The 23,184-nt window shown below is 38.9% G+C and overlaps 1 protein-coding gene across 5 annotated transcripts in view; it reads left to right on the top strand.

The window, feature by feature from the left end:
- Adck5 (aarF domain containing kinase 5) overlaps nucleotides 1-23,184 on the top strand; it is a 322,035-nt gene that overhangs the window by 211,490 nt on the left and 87,361 nt on the right. For all 5 annotated transcript variants that reach the window (XR_016547387.1, XM_090381279.1, XM_090381281.1 and 2 more), the window contains one exon: nucleotides 7,804-7,974. Coding sequence is in view for 4 of the 5 variants with exons in the window: in XM_090381279.1 (XP_090237405.1) it covers nucleotides 7,804-7,974 (171 nt within the window). In the remaining variant the exon portion in view is untranslated. The remainder of the gene's footprint in view (nucleotides 1-7,803; nucleotides 7,975-23,184) is intronic.

Consider the following 23,184-nt stretch of genomic DNA (forward strand, 5'->3'; position numbering starts at 1 on the left):
AATTGTTGAAGATAAACATAAAACAAGGCACCTGAGGTGGACAGGATCTATCCAGTTATACTAAAGGAGGCAGCAAAGGAAGTAACCAAACCCTTAGCCATAATTATGAGAGCTTCCTTGAACTCAGGGGAGATCCCCATGGACTGGAGGTGTGTAAAGGTGACACAAGTAATTATAGACCTTTTAATTTAACTTGTGTTCTGGGGGAAATAATGGAATCACTAGTTAATGAAGCATTGCAGGATCATCTTTTTTAGATGATCCTGCAATGGAGGTCTTGTCTGACCAATTTGGTTTTTTTTTTTTTTTTTTTTTATGAAAACCCCAAACAGAAGAGGTATTAGAACCTATAGTACTTAGTACTATGCTTGGGTTGGAGGTTGAGAAGACGAAAGAAGATATTTGTTGACATTAGACTTGAACTTCTGTAGACTGTAATTTTCAGGAAATAAATATGAAGGAAGGTTGTTCCAGAAAAGTGCTTGAATGAATAAACGAGGAAGACGAAAAATTGGTTCTGTGAATTTGAAGTTGGACAGTAAGTGAATGTTGGCTGGCACGTGTTCGGACTGTTTTGATAGAGAGAACGGGAATTATAGAAGCCAATTCAGAAGAACAGTGCCCATGGAAGTATCTGTAAAAAAGGCTTGCAGCAGAAACAGTATGTCTATGAGACAGCAAGTGGAGAGACTCTGTTAGAGAGGAGTCATTAATTAACCTAACTGCTCTCTTCTGAATGGAATCTAGAAGCCTGAGAGGTGTTTTGGGGCACTGCCCCAGATGTGGGAACAATATTCCATGGTAGGGCGGATTTGCGATTTGTACAGAGTGAACAGCTGTTTGGAAGAGAAGTAATAGCGAGAGTGAAAGAGAAAACCAAGTTTTTTTAGATGCAGAGGAAGCAATATTTGTAATATGCTTGTGCCAAGAGAGATTAGAAGTCAGAGTAATCCCCAAAAGAGATATATCATTTTGTCTAGAAATCGGAGTGTCACCAAAGATAATCATAGGAGCAGAAGAATCCTTTTTGCGAGATATAAGATAAGACAAGAATGAGTTTTAGAAGGATTGAAATCAACTAAGTTGTCTTTGCCCCACTGGAAAATTATCTGGAGAGTGTATCTGGAGTTTCAAAATGGAAAGTGAAATGCAATGTGCTGTCATCGGCAAAACTATGGATAGTATTTCAAATGGCAGAAGGTTATTAATATGCATTAATATTAGAAGGTTATTAATATTAATATACATTAATATACAAGAGGAAAAGAGTGCAGGAAAGAACTGAACCTTGGGGTACACCAGCATTAGTGGAGAAGTTAGAAGACCAAGAGCCATCTACCATCATACTCAGTGAGCGATCATAGAGAAAACTGGATAACCAATTATAAGAAGCAGTTGGCAAACCATAAGATGGAAGCTTGTTTAGAAGACCTTTATGCCCAACACGATTGAAAGCCTTTGAGATGCCAAGAGCAACTTGCTTGTGTTTTACCAAACTTTTCTATTGAATTTTTCCATAAATGGGTAACATAAGCCAGAATATCACCAGTAGATCATTGATCAGAAGGTAGGTTTCTAGGTAGTTTAAATTTGGTGGTTAATTGATTTCTCCATTACTTTAGAAAGAGTAGAAGTAATTGTAATGAGATGATAATTGGATGGGAGGGACTTGTCACTCTTTTTAGGAACTGGCTGGATATGAGCAAATTTCCAAGCAGAAGGAAAAACACCTTTGGAATAAGAAAGTGAAAAAAGGTAGCAAAGAACAGTAGTAAGTTCAGGAGCACAGGTTTTGAGAACAAGTGGAGAAATACTGTCAGGACCTGGAGCTTTCTTATCATCAAGATTCGTCAAAATCGTTCTGACATCCTTTTGATGGAAGATCGCAGGAGGCATTGAATGGAGCGTGTTGGGAATGGTGGGAGGTGTTTTACGAAGATCATTAATACATGAGTTGGAAGAGAAATGGAATGCTAGCAGGTCAGCTTTATCCTTGGCTGAAGTGACAACAGAACCATCTGGTTTTGACAGAGGTGGGAGCAGAGATGGGTAAAAGTTGTGGCCAATAGCTTTGGCAAGAGACCAGAATGCTTGGCTACCATTAGGGCAAAAAGCATGCTTTCTACTCTTAGCCTGTTCAAAATCTAGTTTGGACTGATTAATGACTGCTTTACAATTGTTGCAAGCTTTGGTGTAGGTTGAAGATTTGGAAACAAGCCAATCACGATATGCAACATTCTTCTCTTGAACAGCCTTAGCACATTTATTGGAAAACCGAGATTTTAGAGTGGAGTGTGGAATAAAGGATTCCATTCCTACAAGAATAATTTCACTGACACAATCTGAGCAAACATTGACATCAGAAGTTTTGAAACAATAGTCCGACCAAGGAAAAGAAGTCTCGCAGGTCATCCCATTTTGCATTCTTGTAATGCCAAACAACACGAGGTTGGGAATAGCCATGAGATAAAGGTTCCATTGGAGAAGAGACAATCACCAAGTTGTGATCTGAAGTGCCTAATGGACTTCTCACTCCGACTGTTTACTTAGAAGGGTTGTTTGTGGGAAAAAGATCAAGTGTGTTGGCTGTATGGTTAGGATTGCCCGGTATTCTTGTAGGTAAATGAACAATCTGTGCAAGGTCATTAGAAATTGGAAAAGCCTCAGCATCTCGAACAGCTGGGTCGGTGTGACTAGAAAACGGAAGCCAGATGGAGTTGTGAACATTAATATCTCCAAGGAAAATTACCTCACTGTTAGGAAAGTTGGACTGGAGAAAGTCAAGTTGCAAAGAGAATAAGTCAAAAGAGCTCCAAGCAATTAGTGGAGTTGGGAGAACGTTAAAGACAACAGATGAATTTGACACAGTGAGGTAGAGAGATTTTAAGCCAGACAAGATCGAAGAGAGGAGATTCCAAATTACCAATTCTCTGAGAGGGAATATCGGAAAGGACATATGCACAAGTACTATCTTTGAGGCAAAAGGTATCATACAGCGATTAATTTGGGCATCTGAGATGAGCAGTAGTTGAATTAACCGGTAACTGAGAATCTCTCAGAAAAAGTACATATTTTGTGAAATGAACTAGTAAGTGTTTGGGTGGTTTAGATCTTTTCGCAGATAAGCTTACTCTATTAGTTTGGCAATTCCTGGTGTATTCAATAGTAAGAAAAAGTGGGGGGGGGGGAACATGCTATATGAAGTAATGAAATTTTTGGATATGGCGTATACATGGTAAGAATATACCCAGATCCTTGATATTACGTGGCCTAGACAATACCCCCAAGCATACACACTACCTGGACTCCCTCCAGTCACTATCTGGCAGAGTAGAGGTAGCAAGATTATACACTAGCTGATCCAGAAGCCTCCTAAAGGATTACCAATAGGTTTGGTCCAGTGTGCTAACTAGCCGCTGGCCTGCGAACACCGTTTTAGAGCTGTACCCTTGAAATGTAAGGAAGATTGGATCTTGCCATGATGTTCATCATAACCTCAAAAGTCATCAGTCATACTGCATGATGGAAGAGATGGGGAAGGGTTGACCGGAACTTAATTCTGGAGAATATTATTATTATTATTATTATTATTAGCCATATGGTGCAAGGAAGCCTGGAGCTTATGCTGCACCAGCAGAAGAAAAAAAAAAAAAAAAATCTGAATTACCCTGAGAGAGAGAGAGAGAGAGAGAGAGAGAGAGAGAGAGAGAGAGAGAGAGAGAGAGTCAGAAGGGAATGATCAAGTAGGAGAAGAATTAATAAACATGGGTTCCACCACTTCAAGCCTCCAATAAGCAGAGTGGTGATATTTCACCGGTTCATCTACCACCTGGTATTGCCTGGTAACACAGTGGGGCGGCATTCCTCCATGTGGTGTGTTTGTCACACCTCGACCCCTGCTTACGTTGTTTCACACTTGGGTGGTCACCCACAGTGTGCTTGTGCATGGAGGTTATACCCATGATTACTAACAATTCCACCATCGTGAAGGTGCAAGCAGAGGATTTGGCTGTCACAGACCATCCGGACTTTGCCAAAATTAGGTCCGCTTGATTTGAATGTCACCGAAATATCAGTTCCATTAGTGTTTTAGACTCCTCCCAGGTAGCAAGTACATGTGTGTATGTATGTATGTTCCCTATTTATGGTGACCCCCAGGCATGTGCCTATCTCCATCTAATGTCTCTGTGAAGGAAGAATCAACACACACTACAATACTGTAGTATTGTGTTATCCATGTCAGGCCATCTTTCCACCAGGGAGCAGCTGTCTCCTGGACAGCCAATTCCCGGCACACATTCAATGACATGTGGAGCTGGCCTGCTCCAATAGTTTCTGCTATAGCACAAAGTGCCGCATCCACCAGCGGGTGTGCCCTACCAGTGGATGCCAGCAAATCCCATACTCAGGGTGCCCAATCCTGAGTACCAGCAAAAAAAAAAAAAAAAAAAAAAAAAATATATATATATATATATATAAATAAAATAAATAATTAATTAATTAAAAATATATCTATATAAAAAAATGGTAATATTAAAAACAACTATGGGTGAAAAGAGAAAAATGAAAAAATAAATTTAAAAAAATTTAAAACCTAAACTAAGGGTGAAGGGGGGAAAAAAAAAAAAGGAGTGAGATATTACTGAGTGGCTTTCAGCAATTGTCTTTTTCTAAAGACACTAAGACAAAAATGTTGAAAAGCATTAAATCTGTCTCTATCTGAGACAAACAAGTGTAATTCATTAACATTACTTATTAAAACTGTTTGAAACAACAGAGATCTTTCTTCAGTATACAGATTATAATCTAATAATACATGTTTCCAATCTTCTTCAATCCCACAAATACAAAAACTATCTGTCGCTATACCCAACTGAAACAGTTTTGCCTTTAATGATCCATGCCCTGTCAATATAAAAGAAGCTGTCATAGCTGGGAAAAACCAATCTAATTTTTTGTTTAATGACAAATAGCGAACATCTGGCAAAAAGTATTTGGTGACTAGACCAGTTGTACTGTCGTTCCACCTACATTGCCATATATTATATAATTCATTTAAAATTCTTTTTGTCTCAATTTTCATATTAACAGATGTATTAGAAGTTATTCCCATAAAGCTAACTTCCCTACCCTTCTTTAAATGATACACCGTCTCTCTATATATCATATGCAAATCCAGGGGTAATACCCCAGGTATCACCTGAAAGGCATTCGTTGAAACTGTCCTACATACTTGATTAATTGCTAATTACATCACCCTCTGTATGGAATTTAATATATTTTTTATTCTAACAATATTTGGTAATGGAATGCTAACAAAATTTTTTATGGCACTGCCTGGCTGTATGACCAAATCTGTGGCAGTGGTAAAATTTGTATCTGGAAAATATTCCCTGTATCTATGGCTGTTCCTGCCAGTATAGATTCTCTGTTGATTTTTTAAGACTGTCCATGCCCTTGGAGAAAGTTCCACAATGGCATTTAATTGACCATTTTTTTTATTTGTTGTTCCATGTTTGATTTGGAATTCCTTAGCCATTTCATCTAAAGTTAATTGCTCAATGAAATTTTTATAATAAAAGTCCATCATGACTTCTCTCATGGGGCTGGTCTTAGGCATGTCAAAGATAATGATATTTGGGTTTCTACCCTTTGACTTTTCAGCTTGTAATCCTAGTTTTTAGATTTCGGGATGTCCCTGTATAGTTTCTATATCCTCTTTAGTGGCTGCTTCAATCAGACACCATTGTTTCTGGTTTTCCTAAGGCTATTAACTTTCACTTCCTTCAGGTGAGGTTTCAATTTAGTCAGTACTGTTTCTTTGACTTCTTCACTACTTTTTAATGAGGATTTCTCTGTAGCCTTTAATTGTTTGTTTTGTTTGTTTGTTTCGGGATTTATTGGGCGCATCGGCAACTATGACCATAGTGCGCCAGTAGCCTTTAATATTATTACATTTGCATCCTTTTTGGGAGGTTGAGTCTGATCTTTGTTTGTGGCAGTTCCAACAGCCTGTGCATAAGTTTGTACATTTATGCTTTTATATGCTTCCTTTTCAGGGTTTAAAGCCTCAACTCTGGATTTTAACACTTTGTTTTCCACCTTCAGTTTGTTCGCCTGATATGCAGACAAGAATGTCCAAGTTTGCAGATGATGCAAAGGTTGAAAGGGTGATTAATAACAGTATACTACTGCAACAGGATCTAGAAAAGTTAAGCAGATGGGTTGAGAAATGCATATGGATAGCAGTAACCCGAGAGTAATGTACTAGCTCTGTGGTACTACACTGAGGGTAGTGGAAAATGAAAAAAAACCTGAGTGAGGAGATAATTGTGAAGTCAAATATAAAGTTCTCTGAGTAATAATGCAGACCGGCTGCCAGGACAGCTTGTGTGGTTTTGTCAATGATTTAAAGGAATTTTGCTAGCATTGATAAGGAAGTGATTATCCTATTGTATAATTGAGATGTGACCTAAGCATTGTATAAAGCATTGGTTAGGCCACATCTTGAGTATCACATACAGATCTTAAGGCCTCATTTTAGGAAGGATGTGGGGCTACTGAAACAAGTACAGAGAATAGCAACAGGATTGGTGAGTGGAACAAAAGGGTGCTCTTACCAAGAAAGGCTTCAGTTCTACAAACTGCAGCATCTTGAGACTAGGAACCTGTGAGGTAATTTGACTGAAGTGTTTTAGGCTTTGAATGGATTGAGCAAGGTCAACGCTGATGGGATTCTTCCTCTTGCTTAGACCACACACGAGGGGACACAAATTCAAATTGAAGGAGAACCTTGGCAGAATAGATGTGTGGAAGTTTACCTTTAGCCAGTGGGTGGTTGATTGCTGGAACAAACTTCCATCTTTTTTTTTTTTTTTTTTGCTGATGCTGCATAAGCTTGCTTTCTTGCATCATTTGGTACTGCTAATGTTTTTTTTTTTGTTTGTTTGTTTGTTTTTTTTTTATTAGCACAGGAACATAGTGTAAATTTTATTTTTCCTTTTTTTTTTGAAAAATTACTTTGGTGAAAAGGAGGTACGTTGACAAACATATTATTATTATTAGCCATATGGTGCAAGGAAGCCTGAGGCTTATGCTGCACCAGCCAAAATAAAAAAAATTCCTGAGTTACCCTGAGAGAGAGAGAGAGAGTAAGAAGTAGAAAGGAATCACCAAGAAAGAGAAGAATGATGATATCCAGCTCAGGACCCTGAGTGTGCCAAGCCCATACTCACCAGATGTGAGCCCCTGGGGTTATAAGAGACAAAAGACCACAATATTTCATATGCATAGAAGTTATTTCCAATGAATTGCTGAAATCAAATAAATTGCAATGTCATTTAAATTCTATATGTGATCCAAGAAGAGTTGGATTTTTTCCCTTTTTTTTTTTTTTTTTGTAATATGGAAATAGCCTTTATTTGACATCATTATTTTCAAAAAACCTACCCACTGGAGGACCCCTCCCCCAGTTTCCCAGGTTTGAATTTACTGTACTTGGGTCATGAAGCCCTAATGGATTTTCAGAATTGGTCACATTCTCAAAAAAAGGTGTTGGGAACTGCTGTTGTAGATGTATATTGTAATAATCAAACATGTGAACAACAAATATTATGAGCGATGTCTTCACGTTCATAAAGTGAAAGTTATTAACAGGTTGTGTCATTTATCAAAATAAAGTAAAAAAAGTAATATATCTTCTGCTAATTATTAGCTAAATATTCTGAATAGTAGAAAAGTTATACTGCTGTTTAATTAAATGAAATGATTCATGTACTTTTTTTTTTTCCTTTCCATTTTCAGTTTTTGTTAGAAAAGGAAAAGATAGTAAAGCACAGTTAGTGTTGTTGGATCATGGGTTATATGAAATAATTCCAGAAAATTATCGAATTTCATTATGTAACTTGTGGAAATTTATTGTTCTTAATGATCACCAGAATATGAAAAAATTTGCTGCAGAACTTGGAGTGAAAGGTCAGTTAAATAATTTTTTTTTTTTTTTTTTATGTAATATATCTATGTTAGCATATGTTACTAAGTTCATCAGAGATATTGAAACATTTTTATGAAGGAGAAAAAAAATTAGGAAACCCAATTTCTATAATATTTCAATACCATGAGAATACTGTATTTATGATAACCACTCTGCTTAACATCTACAAAGGCAAGGATTATTACATAAGTTATGAATCCAATTATAAATAATGACATTTATCATTATTTGTAGTAGGATTCATAATCTACATAATATTCTTCTGTATTATTAATTTAAATTTGTATCTTTATATGTGTTGTCTGCAGAGCCACACAAAATTATACAAAATAAATTTAATGATCTTATCAGAGGTATTTATTTTCCAAGTAGTAAGACAGAACTTGTAGGCTCAAGACTGCAACAGTGGAATCTTCTTCAAGGTAATGCTAGTGTCTGTATACCAGTGCTATCAAAGGGATTTAACTCCTTTTTTTTTTTTTTTTTTTTATAATGGAAAATAACCTTCTTGCCTGCACTGACATCAATGGTTTAATGTGTATTATATTGACTCACTTAATATTGACCACAACCCTAAAGACGGGAGACTTTTCATAGATTATTCTAAATTGAGTTTAAAAACAGTGCTACTGCATGATGGCAATGTACTACCATCAATTCCAATAGGCTGTGCAGTTCATATGAAAGAATTGTATGATAACATGAGGCTACTACTTATTAAATCTATCAACTACAAGGAGTACTAAAGGCAGATTTGCAATGACTTAAAAGTTATTGTCATCTTGTTAAGAATGCAGCAGGGAAATACAAAATTTTACTGTTTTCTTTGTAAATGGGACAGTAGAGCATGGTCTTCTCATTGCACAAGAAAAGACTAGCCTTCAAGGCAATCACTCAATCCAGGAATAAAAAATGTCCATTAAAATTCATTAGTTGAGCCAAGAAAAATCCTGTTACCTCCTCTACACGTAAAATTGGGATTTATGAAAAATTTGTTAAGGCCAAGATGGGCCAACTTCCAAATTTCATCATCAGTTGGTCCAAATGAAAAGAGTTTACAGACTGTCTAAGACCACTGCAGTTGCCATTACAAAAGCAAAATCCCTTTCCTTTACCATTGACAGTAGTTATAGTATTTAAATTGATTAGATCTCACATCAGTATATTATGATCAATGTCATGCGTAGGTACCTTTATATGTAAATTTTAAGAATTTCTATCTGCTTATAATCAGATTATTGGTTGGTTTTTTTTTTTTTTTTAGGAGCATTAGCAACTAAGGCCATATTGCTCCGGGATATGCGGTGGTCATTCCTTGACCTTTCCGCATCCTCCGTATTTGGTGGTGACGGGCTCGAACCCCGGTCTAATCAAGAAGCGTGTGCTACGCACTGCTGCTCCTTCCCACCTGGCTACGGAGGCGCCTATAATCAGATTAAGAGTATTGCTTTCTCCTGTTACCTCTCTGACATGCTGTCATAGACAGCAGTCATCCAATAAATCCAAGTGACTAACAAGTTCTAGTTAATGTCCAAAAATTTAAAGTCCCTCATTATAAAATATTCTGATTTACTGGCCCATTCAGTTTTGTCTGTATAGTTGTTCATTATACTCATTACAGTCATCTGGCCTTTATAATATATTCCCACTCTCATTTTTGTTTTTTGCAATACTTATGTCCCATAAAATTGACTAAACATTGTGTGCTTCTCAACCAAAATCATAACACTTGGACTGTACTTCTGTACCTCTGTGTGTGAGTGGTACATGTTTTCTACATTATTATTATTATAATTAATCATATGGTGCAAGGAAGCCTGAGGCTTTTGCTGCACCAACCAAAAAAAGTAATTTCTAAGTTACCCCTGTGTGAGAGAGAGAGAGGAATCACCAAGAAAGAGAAGGATGATGATATTCAGCTCAGGACCCTGAGTGTGCCAAGTCCATTCTCACCAGATGTGAGCCCCTGGGTTTGCCTGTTATTTGCTCTTATGAACTCTAAGACAGCACATATATTTGCTTTTCCCTTGAAGACCCCAAGCAGGCCCTATAATCCATTATTCCTTGTTTTAAAGACTGTACATAACCTAAAAGTGGTGCAAGAATCAATTTTACATCTTGCAGCTGCCTTTAAATTATTAGTCTGTAACATGTTGCAGTATATGTATCTCCCTCAAACTATCAGTGTCCCCATAACCCAACGCTGCTGAAATAGCATCAGCAAACATTCTTGCACTCCTTCTATTTAAGTGTATTACATCCCTGTAAAAATGGCCACCCCTATTAACAAGTACACCATGCTAAGAAAAATTCTACCCAGAGAGCCTTGCAAAATCTCTAGGGTTGAATTGATTGACAAGGATCTCATCATGTACTTTCTCTTTTCACATCCTGACAAAATTCCAGACACTTCAAAATTTCCTGTTCCTATGAGAATAGAGTGGCATTCCTTGGGGGATGGCACCTGGTGACACATGTTATAGTGAGAACTGATAAATGTGATACTGCAGCTTTGTGGCATGTGATCAGTATGAAGTTCTTGATTGTCATGAGCAAAGGATGTGATTTGACAACTTCAAAAAAAGGATTAATTTTCAGGTACCAGTTGAAGGATGACTGTATTAGATGAACTACAAATCTTGTAGTTCATCTTGTAGGTCTTTTGCAGAATACTCTAGCTAATGTGTTCTAATGGTGGATGGATAGTGCACAGAGCAGTTCCTAGACAACCATGCCTTATCGGTGATTGCGGTGAACATAGCTTGTCCTGCCTTGTGAGAGCTGACAGATGAAAAATGTGGAATGGCTGACAGAACATAATTTTGTAGGTTATGTGGCACCAGGAGTTTCCTCCAACTCCACATCATGACTTTGTGACAATACAAGCTCTGTGAAGGTCAGATAGTGTGTATATTATGTGGTTTGTGTAGTGTAGCATTAGGTTATGTTATGTTGTTCATCTGGCAACAGCCTGGAGGCCTGTGAAACACCACCAACCCCTAGTTTCCATCCTGAGCATGGGGTGCCAGGTCACAAAGAAGGACTCAAGCTCTGGCAGAGTAAACCCTAGTGTCGTCTGAGCTTACTTACCAGGATGGGACCCAAAAAAAATAAATAAATACAGGGGTGACAGTTCAAATTTGGAGACTGAGACCCCTCCTCACCTTGGAGGAACTCTCCATAGCACTGAATAACAAATGTCCAGGTAATGATTTAATCGAAATTTCTAAATGGTAAAAGAGTTAGCTAAAAGCTACCCACACTATCTATTGCATTTGTATAATAATTTTCTACAAAAGGAAATCTTTCCCATCCTGTGGAATCAGGCAAATATTAGATTAATATTAAAAAATCCAGGAAAATCACCAATAGACCCAAAATCATAGGCCCATTGCCTTATTGGACAAGGTAATGGAAAGACTTATACTACTTAGACTACAAACTCACTACCTCAATGCTAATTTACAGTCAGAAAAGCAGTATGGCTTTAAACAGGGTTGCTCAACAGAAGATGCAATGAATACCTAGTTAACTCAGCAAACACAGCAGAAGAAGAAATTTGCAGGGGCAATTGATGCACTGTGGTGGCCCAGCATACTTCACAGACTGTGTGGAGGGGGATGCTGGAATACCACAGAACCTGTATCAACTAATACAAGATTACCTCAGGAACAGACAGGTCTCAGTCAGAACAAGATACCAGTGCATCACCAGAAGTGTGACAAAAGGATGTCCCAGCGTTCAGTGCTGGGTTCCTGTTTTTGGAACCTGATACTCAATGAATTCCTAGGGATGGATAGTGGCCCAACTGACAGAGTCACCTTCACAGATGACCTTGTCCTGATCGTAAAGGCCAACGCCCAGGCTGTTCTTGAACAGAATGCAAACCTAGTATCTGCCTCTAGCATTTGGCAAATACTCAAACTAATTATATTAGAAAGTATTTTAGGGCTAAAGGCCTCAGGTTACAAAGAAGTCAATTTATGCACAAGTTGGTGTAAGTACATCACGTCTGTACATAATCAACTACTAAGTAATTAAGAATTGGCATTTTAGTATATCTCACATTGTAGAGAATAAGTAACGGTAATCTTCTCTATTGATGAAATGTTACTTATTCAAGGTAGTTCAATATCGTGGTAACTCGCGAAGGTATTCACAATATGAGATATACTAAAATGATGCCAAATTCTTAATTACTAGTTGGCTACATACAGACATGATGTATTTACACTAACTTGTGCGTGTTAACTTCTTCATAACTTTGAGGCCTTTTGCCCTAAAATACTTTGTAATTTACATTACTTGCACGCCATTAGGCATCGCTCATATAACTGAGTTGTCATCACTGCAACACCAGGGTACCTGCCCACCCACCAATGAGAAGCCAACAAGCTTCAAAATGGCGCCATCTGGGCATTGATATCTGCTGAGAATAAGTAACAGTGGTCTTCTCCATTGGTGAAGCGTTACTTATTCGAGGTAGTGCAATATCATGGTAACTCTTAATGGGATACACTTAAATAGAAAGGGTGCAAAAATATTTGCTGATGCTATCGAGGCAGTGTTAGGTGGGTCGGAAAACTGCTAGCTTGGGGAGAGACAAAGACCAATAGATTTACAGTAACCACTGGCAGAGGTGAAAGAGATTCTTGCACTGCTTCTATTAGAATGAGCAGAAGCCTGAAAAACAAGATGCATGGTATTTCAGAGACTGCTGGGAGCCATTGCGGTACAAGTAAACACATGGGTTGTGTTAGGGTAGCTAAGAATAGAAACAGGTGCAGGTATACTTGCGTGTACACCAATGCTAGGAGTTTAGTAAATAAATTTGATGAATTTGAGGTATTGCTCAAAACATCAAAGGCAGATATTGTTGGGATATCATAGACGTGGTGTCACACAGATATAAGGGATGCAGAACTGCAATTTGGGGAGTACAACGTCTACAGAAAGGATAGACAGGATAGGAAGGGGAGAGGGGTTATGCTATTAGTTAAGAAACATAAAAACCAAGGAAGTGAAGCCAGTCGACATCGCCGGACAGTGCAGTGTTGAGTCAGTTTGGTGTGACATAAGCATTGGGAGATCAAAATTGAGAGTAGGAGTGTGCTATAGGCCTAATGACTCTGACGAGTATAATAAGGAACTGTACAGGGAAATAGAGTGGGCCAGTAAATCAGAGAGTCTTATAATGGGAGATTTTAATTTCCCAGATATTGACTGGAATTTGGGGGCTGGTTACTCACACACTAGCAGGGCTTTTGTGGATTTATTGGATGATTGTTTTCTACATCAGCATGTTCGGGAGGCAACTAGAGGGAGTAATACTCTTGATTTGATTATCAGAAGTGATTCTTCATGCATTAAGAATCTGCAGGTAAATGAACCACTAGGTGGCAGTGATCACAGTGTGCTGAAGTGGGATTTACTCAAAGAGGTAACTACCATTAGGGGTAAAGGGAAGGGTTATTGCTTCCGTAAAGGCGACTACGATGGACTGAGACAGTATTTAAATTCTATACAGTGGGACCAACTGATGATGTTACCAACAGCAAATTCAAAATGGGAAGCATTCAAAGAACTTATCTTGGAAGCTACTAGGCTTTACATACCAACTAAGAAATATTGTTCAAGGTTTAGGCCAAAATGGATGTCAGATGAACTAATGAGGCATATGGCAGAGAAGAAAAATGCATGGGATACTTACAAATTAACACATGACACAGAAGCCTATGATAGATACAAGTTGATATGCAACCAAGTTACAACGGAGGTTAGCCAGGCGAAGGCAGATTACGAGAAATCCTTGGCAAGGGATGCAAAGAAAAACAGCAAAGAGTTCTTTACTTATGTAAACTCTAGAAGGAAGGGGATGAATCAGATTGGTCCACTTGATATTGATGGGTCAACTGTTGATGATCCTGCTCAGGTAGCTAACAAACTAAATGAATATTTTGCATCGACATTCACACATGAGGAGTTATTCAGCAGGGGGAATGCCAGAGGTGTATTCAACTCTAGCAGTAAGCTACAGAATCTTGAAATAACTGGGAGTAAAGTGGAGGAGAAACTTGAAGATAAACACAAGAAAGGCACCCGGGGTGGATGGGATCTATCCAGTTATATTAAAGGAGGCAGCAAAGGAAGTAAGCAAACCCTTAGCCATAATTATGAGAGCTTCCTTGGACTCAGGGGAGGTACCCATAGACTGGAAATGTGCAAATGTGACCCCAATTCACAAAGGAGGATCAAAGGCTGACACAAGTAATTAGAGACCTGTGAGCTTAACTTCTGTTCCAGGAAAATTAATGGAGGCACTGGTTAAAGAAGCACTGCAGGATCATTTAGACAAGACTTCAGTTATAGCTCAAACACAGCATGGTTTTGTTAAGGGGAAGTCTTGCCTGACCAACTTGATTGGATACTATGATGCAGTCACAAAAGAAGTGGATGCAGGGAATAACTTTGATATTATATACTTGGATCTTAGAAAGGCTTTTGATACTGTTGCATATGGAAGACTGCTACACAAATTGGAGCAGTGCGACATTGGAGGCAAATTGCTGCTATGGATAAAGGGGTGGTTGAGGGGGAGAAGACAGAGAGTGGTAATCAATGGACACTGCTCATCGTGGACTAATGTTATTAGTGGAGTCCCTCAGGGCTCATTGTTGTGTCCATTGTTTTCTGTATTTATAAATGATATTGATGATGGTATATCAAGCTTAATGTCCAAGTTTGCAGATGATACAAAGGTTGGCAGGGTTGTCAAGGACACTACTGACACTATGCTGCTGCAACAGGATCTGGAAAGGTTGAGCAGATGGGCTGAGAGGTGGCAAATGAAGTTTAACATTGACAAATGTAAAGTACTACACATGGGAAACAGCAACTCCAGAGCAACATATCAACTCTGTGGTACTACACTGACAGTGGTAGAGAATGAAAGGGACTTGGGGGTGGTTGTGCAGGCCGATATGAAGTTCTCTGAGCAGTGCAGACGGGCTGCAAGAGTAGCTCATGGAGTATTGTCAATGATATACAGGAATTTTTCCAGCAGGGATAAGGAGGTGATTATTCCATTGTATAAGGCAATGGTCAGGCCACACCTAGAGTACTGTATACAGGTCTGGAGGCCTCATTTCATCATGTATACAGTACTCAAGGTGTGGCATCAAGGCCACACCTTGAGTACTGTATACAGGTCTGGAGGCCTCATTTCAAGAAGGATGTAGAGCTGCTGGAACGAGTACAGAGAAGGGCAACAAGATTAGTGAATGGAACAAAGGGGTGCTCTTACGAAGAAAGGCTTAAGTTTTGCAAATTACAGTGTCTGGAGACTAGGCACCAGCGAGGTGATCTGATAGAGGTGTATAAAGCCTTGAATGGTTTAAGCATGCTCAATGCTGATGGGATTCTTCCTCTAGCTCAGAAAAATCACCTGAGAGGGCATAAATTCAAATTGAGGAAATACAGATGTAGGATAGATGTGCGGAAATTTGCCTTTAGCCAGCGGGTGGTTGGTTGGTGGAACAGACTTCCATCCCTTGTGGTGGAGGTTGATAGCCTAAATAAGTTTAAGGCTCAGCTGGACAGGTATTTTGAACGAACAGAGGGGTGAAGTGGAAGTGGGTTTTTTTTTTTTTTTTTGGCTGATGCTGCATAAGCTTGCTTTCTTGCATCAAATGCCTCTACTAATGCTAAACTCGTTGTGAAGGTATTCATAATATGAGATATATTAAAATGATGCTAATTCTTAACTAATTATATCTAATGTCAAAACAAAATCAATTCTGTTAAAAGGTAATTTAAATATAAACAAGCTCCCGCAAATTAAAATTGCAGGAAAAATAATAGCCCTTGTAAGTGAAATAAAATATCTTGGCATAATCTTTGAAAACAACTTAACTTTCTACCCACATTTATTGCAGTTAGTGAAAAAAATAAGAAACTATGCTGGAATGATAGCTATAATCAGCTGTACTGATTGGGGCTTGAAGAGGAAACCTCTTGCTTAAACTCTTATTTATAAGGCAGTGTTCCTCCCAGTCATTACCTGTGGTGTAGGCATATGGTTTTATAGAGCCATCCTAAACAAAGATAAAAAGAAACTAGATTCTATCCAAAGAATCATCTTACTAATCACCACAAGGTCATGCTGCCCAGTTAGTACACCTACTCTGGAGGTTCTGGCAGGTACATTGTCCTTAGACCTGGAAGTCATAAGAAAAGGCCTGAAGTACAGAATAAAGAGACAATCCCACCAACATCTTGGGAATAACACTCGATCTTACGACAGATGTAAAGCAAGAAAGGAAGAGAGACCTATTCTTTACCAGCAATGGCAGAATACTAGGGAGAGACACCAAAAGGGGAAGTCACTAGGAGGTACCTGTCATGGGTAGCCCTAGTTTGCCTCCTCCCGAACCACCTCTCTGCTTTGTCTCTGGACTCAACTGGGTCTTACCCAGGGTACAATATGCATCTGTGGAGCTGATAAGGATTGGGCCCATGTCCTTTATGACTGCCCCAATTACCATCTCCACAGATGCAGACTTATGACCGTGATTTGTCCTGTACATCTCCAAAGAGACAGATTACATTATCTTCTCTGAGTTTCTTCAGAAAGTTTTTGAGACGAGGAGAAGCAACCATGCTACAACTATCCAATCTGTGACATCCCCCCCCCCCCACCTAGACAACTATCTGCACCTGAATGTGACCATACCCAAATCTGACAGGCCTGCTAGAATGTGTTCCCCCCCCCAGTGATATTTTATGTTAAATTTGACTTACCTTCTGTGTCTTTCATTCATGTAATTAAAAACTATTAAGGATATTTATAATGCTAAATTTATGATTTACATTATGTGTAAAACTGTTTTTTCATGTGTAGTTTTATTTTGAATATTTGTTATATGTGCTTTAAATTTATATGTGTATCATTACTGGGTATAAATAAGTATTGTTGTATATGTATAATTGTGCATATATGAATGTGTACATGAGGGTTCATATGTGTGCAAAAACAAGCCTTTGTATGAGATTGTGTGTGTGTATCTGTGTATGTGGGTAGAAGTGTGTATGAGGGAAGGTAGGTATTAATATGCATATTATGTGTGTTCTGTGCTAGGTGGGAAATAAGTCCACTGAACCTGCAAAAAAAAAAAAAAAAAAAAAACACCTTATAAAATGTAATTGCCTAGCAAGATACTGTACTGAGTGAGATAAGTGTGTGTAAATGGTGACGGATGAGAATGTCTTATAAATGTTAAATTGTTGTTGTTCTCTCTCTCTCTCTCTCTCTCTCTCTCTCTCTCTCTCTCTCTCTCTCTCTCTCTCTCTCTCTCTCTCTGTCTGTCTGTCTGTCTGTAATAAAACATACCTACCATCACAGGTCAAGTTTTGTAAATGTGAGTTAAAGCCAGAGTCACCTGTGTAAACAATGCAGTGTCTGAGTGAAAGTTTGATACTAGAAATGTCCATCATCAATTCCTTAAATGCCAGTCTCCAGGTAATTCTGCAATGGAGCAAAGGGCAAACAAAACATGCACTTAAAAAAATATAAAAACTGAAAAACAAGATGCAGGATATTTCAGAGACTGCTGGGAGTCATTGCGGTACAAGTAAACACATGGGTTGTGTTAGGGTAGCTAAGGATAGAAACAGGTGCATGTATACTTGCGTGTACACCAATGCTAGGAGTTTGGTAAATAAATTTGATGAATTTGAGGTATTGCTCAAAGCATCAAAGGCAGATATTGTTGGGATATCAGAGATGTAGTGTCACACAGATATAAGGAATGCAGAACTGGAATTTGGGGAGTACAACATCTACAGAAAGGATAGACAGGATTGGAAGGGAGAATGGGTTAATGCTGTTAGTTAAGAAACACATAAAATCCAAGGAAGTGAAGCCAGTCGACACAGTTTGGTGTGACATAAGCATTGGCAGATCAAAATTGAGAGTCGGAGTGTGCTATACGCCTAATGACTCTGATGAGTATAATAAGAAATTGTACAGGGAAATAGAGTGGGCCGGTACATCAGAGAGTCTTATAATGGGAGATTTTAATTTCCCAGATACTGACAGGAATTTGTGGGTTGGTCACTCACACACTAGCAGGGCTTTTGTGGATTTATTGGATGATTGTTTTCTACATCAGCATGTTCGGGAGTCAACTAGAGGGAGTAATACTCTTGATTTGATTATCAGTAGTGATTCTTCATGCATTAAGAATCTGCAGATAAAGGAACCACTAGGTGGCAGTGATCATAGTGTGATTTACTCAAAGAGGTAACTACCATCAGGGATAAAGGGAAGGGTTATTGCTTTCGTAAAGGCGACTACGATGGTCTGAGACAGTATTTAAATTCTATACGGTGGTACCAACTGAAGATGTTACCAACAGCAAATTCAAAATGGGAAGCATTCAAAGAACATCTTGGAAGCTACTAGGCTTTACATACCAACTAAGAAATATTGTTCAAGGTTTAGGCCTAAATGTATGTCAAATGAACTAATGAGACATATGGCAGAGAAGAAAAATGCATGGGATACATATAAATTAACATGGGACACAGAGGCCTAATATAGATATAAGTTGGTCTGTAATCAAGTTACAAAGGACGTTATGCAGGCAAAGGCAGATTACGAGAAATCTTTGGCAAGGGATGCAAAGAAAAACAGCAAAGAGTTCTTTACTTATGTAAACTCTAGAAGGAATGGGATGAATCAGATTGGTCCACTTGATATCGATTGGTCAACTGTTGATGATCCTGCTCTAGTAGCTAACAAACTAAATTAATATTTTGCATCGACATTCACAAATGAGGAGTTATTCAGCGAGGGGAATGCCAGAGGTGTATTCAACTCTGGCAGTAAGCTAGAGAATCTTGTAATAACTGAGAGTAAAGTGGAGGAGAAATTGTTGAAGATAAACACAAGAAAGGCATCTGGGGTGGATGGGAGCTATCTAGTTATATTAAAGGAGGCATCAAAGGAAGTAAGCAAACCCTTAGCCATAATTATGAGACCTCGTTGGACTCAGGGGAGGTACCCCACCTACTGGAGATGTGCAAACGTGACCCCAATTCACAAAGGAGGATCAAAGGCCGACACAAGTAATTATAGACCTGTGAGTTTAACTTCTGTTCCCGGAAAATTAATGGAGGCACTGGTTAAAGAAGCACTGCAGGATCATCTAGACAAGACTTCAGTTATAGCTCGGACACAGCATGGTTTTGTTAAGGGGGAGGTCTTGCCTGACCAATTTGATTGTATACTATGATGCAGTCACAAAAGATATGGATGCAGGGAATAACTTTGATATTATATACTTGGATCTTAGAAAGGCTTTTGATACGGTTGCACATGGAAGACTGCTGCACAAATTGGAGCAGTGTGGCATTGGAAGCAAATTGCTGCTATGGATAAAGGGGTGGTTGAGGGGGAGAAGACAGAGAGTGGTAATCAATGGACACTGCTCATCGTGGACTAATGTTATTAGTGGAGTGTCCCTCAGGGTTTAGTGTTGGGTCCATTATTGTTTTCTGTATTTATAAATGATATTGATGATGGTATATCAAGCTTAATGGCCAAGTTTGCAGACGACACAAAGTTGGCAGGGTTGTCAAGGACACTACTGACACTATGCTGCTGCAACAGGATCTGGAAAGGTTGAGCAGATGGGCTAAGAGGTGGCAAATAAAGTTTAACATTACCATATGTAGTACTTTACATTTGTCAAACAGCAACCCCAGAGCAACGTATCAACTCTGTGGTACTACACTGACAGTGGTAGAGAATGAAAAGGACCTGGAGGTAATTGTGCAGGCAGATATGAAGTTCTCTGAGCAGTGTAGATGGGCTGCAAGAGTAGCTCATGGTGTCTTGTCAATGATATACAGGAATTTTTCTAGCAGGGATAAGGAGTTGATTATTCCCTTGTATAAGGCAGTGGTCAGGCCACACTCTGAGTACTGTATACAGGTATGGAGGCCTCATTTCAAGAAGAATGTAGAGCTGCTGGAATGAGTACAGAGAAGGGCAGCAAGATTAGTGAATGGAACAAAGGGGTACTCTTACGAAGAAAGGCTTAAGTTTTGCAAATTACAGTGTCTGGAGACTAGGCACCAGCGAGGTGATCTGATAGAGGTGTATAAAGCCTTGAATGGTTTGAGCATGCTCAATGCTGATGGGATTCTTCCTCTTGCTCAAAATAATCACCTGAGAGGGCATAAATTCAATTTGAGGAAAGACAGATGTAGGATAGACATGTGGAAATTTGCCTTTAGCCAGCAGGTAGTTGGTTGGTGGAACAGACTTCCATCCCTTGTCGTGGAAGTTGATAGCCTAAATAAATTTAAGGCTCAGCTGGACAGGTATTTCGAACAAACGGAGGGGTGAAGTGGAAGTTGTTTTTTTTTTTTTTTTTTTTTTTTGGCTAATGCTGCATAAGCTTGCTTTCTTGCATCATATGCCTCTACTAATGCTAATAACTTCAATCCTAAAATTCTTGTTACTTGCAAGAAAGAATCTACTGCTCCTATTCTTATTTTCCAAGACAAGATTCCATTTCTAATTAGGAATTACTCTAACTTCTAATCTCCCTTGGCATAAGCACATCACCATTGGATTTTCCTTTTTTTTCTCCAGTTACTTTTTCTCTAAATAGCTAGTCACTCTGTACAAATCTTAATTCTGCCTTGCCACGGAATACTGTTCACATATCTGGGAATGTGCAAATGTGTCCCCAATTCACAAAGGTGGATGGGATCTATCCAGTTATTTTAAAGGAGACGGCAAAGCAACTAAGCAAACCCTTAGCCATAATTATGAGAGCATCCTTGGACTCAGGGGAGGTTCCCACGGACTGGAGATGTGCAAATGTGTCCCCAATTCACAAAGGTGGATCGAAGGGTGACACGAGTAATTACAGACCAGTTAGTTTAACTTCTGTTCCGGGTAAAATAATGGAGTCACTGGTTAAAGATGCATTGCAGGATCATCTAGACAAGACTGCAGCAATAATTCAAACACAGCATGGGTTTGTTAAGGGAAAGTCTTGTCTGACAAATTTGATTGGTTATTATGATGTGGTCACAAAGGAACTGGATGCAAAAAATAATTTTGATATCATATACTTGGATTTAGGGAAAGCTTTTGACACTGTTGCGCATGGAAGACTACTGTACAAATTGGAGCAGAATGGTATTAAGGGTAAGTTGCTACAATGGATAAAAGGATGGTTAAGTGGGAGAAGACAGAGGGTGGTAATCAATGGGTGCTGCTCTTCGTGGACTAATGTTATTAGTGGAGTCCCACAGGGTTCAGTGTTGGGTCCACTGTTTTGTGTATTTATCAATGATATTGATGAAGGTATATCAGGCTTAATGTCGAAGTTTGCAGATGACAAAGGTTGGCAGGGTTGTTAATGACAGTAATGGCAGTGTGCTACTGCAACAGGATCTAGATAATTTGGGCAGATGGGCTAAGAAGTGGCAACTGAAGTTCAACCTTGACAAATGCAAAGTACTGCATATGGGTAGAAGTAACCCCAGAGAAACGTACCAACTGTGTGGTACTACACTTAAGGTGGTAGAAAATGAAAAAGACCTGGGAGTAATTGTGCAGTCAGATATGAAGTTTTCTGAGCAGTGCAGACAGGCTGCTAGGGCGGGTCATGGGGTTTTGTCAATGATATATAGGAATTTTGCTAGCAGGGAAAAGGAGGTGATTGTCCCTCTGTATAAGGCAATGGTCAGGCCACGCCTTGAGTACTGCGTACAGGTCTGGAGGCCTCATTTTAGGAAGGATGTAGATTTGCTTGAGCGTGTACAGAGAAGAGCAACACGATTGGTGAGGGGAATGAAGGGATTCTCTTACCAAGAGAGGCTTAAGTTCTGCAAATTGCAGTGGCTGGAGACTAGGCACCTGCGCTGTGATCTGATTGAGGTCTATAAGGCCTTGAATGGGTTGAGCACGCTGAATTCTGATGGGATGCTTCCACTTGTTCAGATTACGAACCTACGGGGACATAAGTTCAAATTAAGAAAGGACAGATGTAGAATAGATGTGCGGAAATTTGCCTTTTGCCAGCGGGTGGTTAATTGCTGGAACAAACTTCCATCTGTCGTTGTGGAAGTTGATAGGTTAAATAAATTTAAGGAGGAACTGGACAGGCATTTGGAGGGAATGGTGTGATTTTTTTTTTTTTTTTTTTTGGCTGATGCTGCATAAGCTCCTACACTTGCTTTCTTGCATCATGTGCCACTACTACTACTACTACATCACCATTGGATTTTCCTTTTTTCTCCAGTTACGTTTTCTCTAAATAGCTAGTCACTCTGTCACTAGCTAGTCACTAGCTACAAATCTTAATTCTGCCTTGCCACGGAATACTGTTCACATATCTGGGATAGTACCTCAAATCAGGCTTTTAAACTATTTAGAAGATGACAGTCGGGTTAGTTAATGACCTGTCTCTCACAAAGTCTCTCTTTCTCTCTCTCTCTCTCTCTCTCTCTCTCTCTCTCTCTCTCTACTCTGTGCCGTAGACATTCCGTTTCTACTGTCTGCCTTTTCCATAGATACTTCCATGAGCACTGTTCTTCTGAATTGGAACCTGTAATTCACCCTCTCCTTCCAAACTAGTCCAAACAAGTTGGGACCTGTCAACAACCACTCACCATCCAATTGCAAACTTCCAGAACTAACTTTCCCTGTCTCATTTCTCCTTCTTCTTCTATCATCTTGGAACAACCATTGTCCTTCATATATTTCTCAAAAATTAAAATCTACAGAAATTCAAGTTTCATGTCAGCAAGTAGTTCTGTCTTCTTAATCTTCAACCCATTCATGGTACCAAGAACTGTGTTAGTTGTTTGACGGTACCAGGGGTCCCCCCCCCCCATTTCCACTATCAAGTTCTATATGGTACCTCCAGTACCAAGTACTATAGGTCCTAATATTTTGTATTTTTATTAAAAAAAAAAAAAAAAAAACACACAGCAGTAATGTGAAATAATATATATTTATTTAAACTAAATATTGAGAGTTGGTTTAAAATACAATAAATGTTGTGGGAAAATGTAAATTTTCACACAGTCTGAGGCATTAGCCCTTAATTTTTATTAAGCATTAAAATGCTAATGAATGTTAATTATTTATATGATATTTAGTATGC

Source organism: Mastigoproctus giganteus, chromosome 9 (genome assembly GCF_048544385.1).
Source record: "Mastigoproctus giganteus isolate SK-2022 chromosome 9, ASM4854438v1, whole genome shotgun sequence".
NCBI lineage: Eukaryota > Metazoa > Arthropoda > Arachnida > Uropygi > Thelyphonidae > Mastigoproctus > Mastigoproctus giganteus.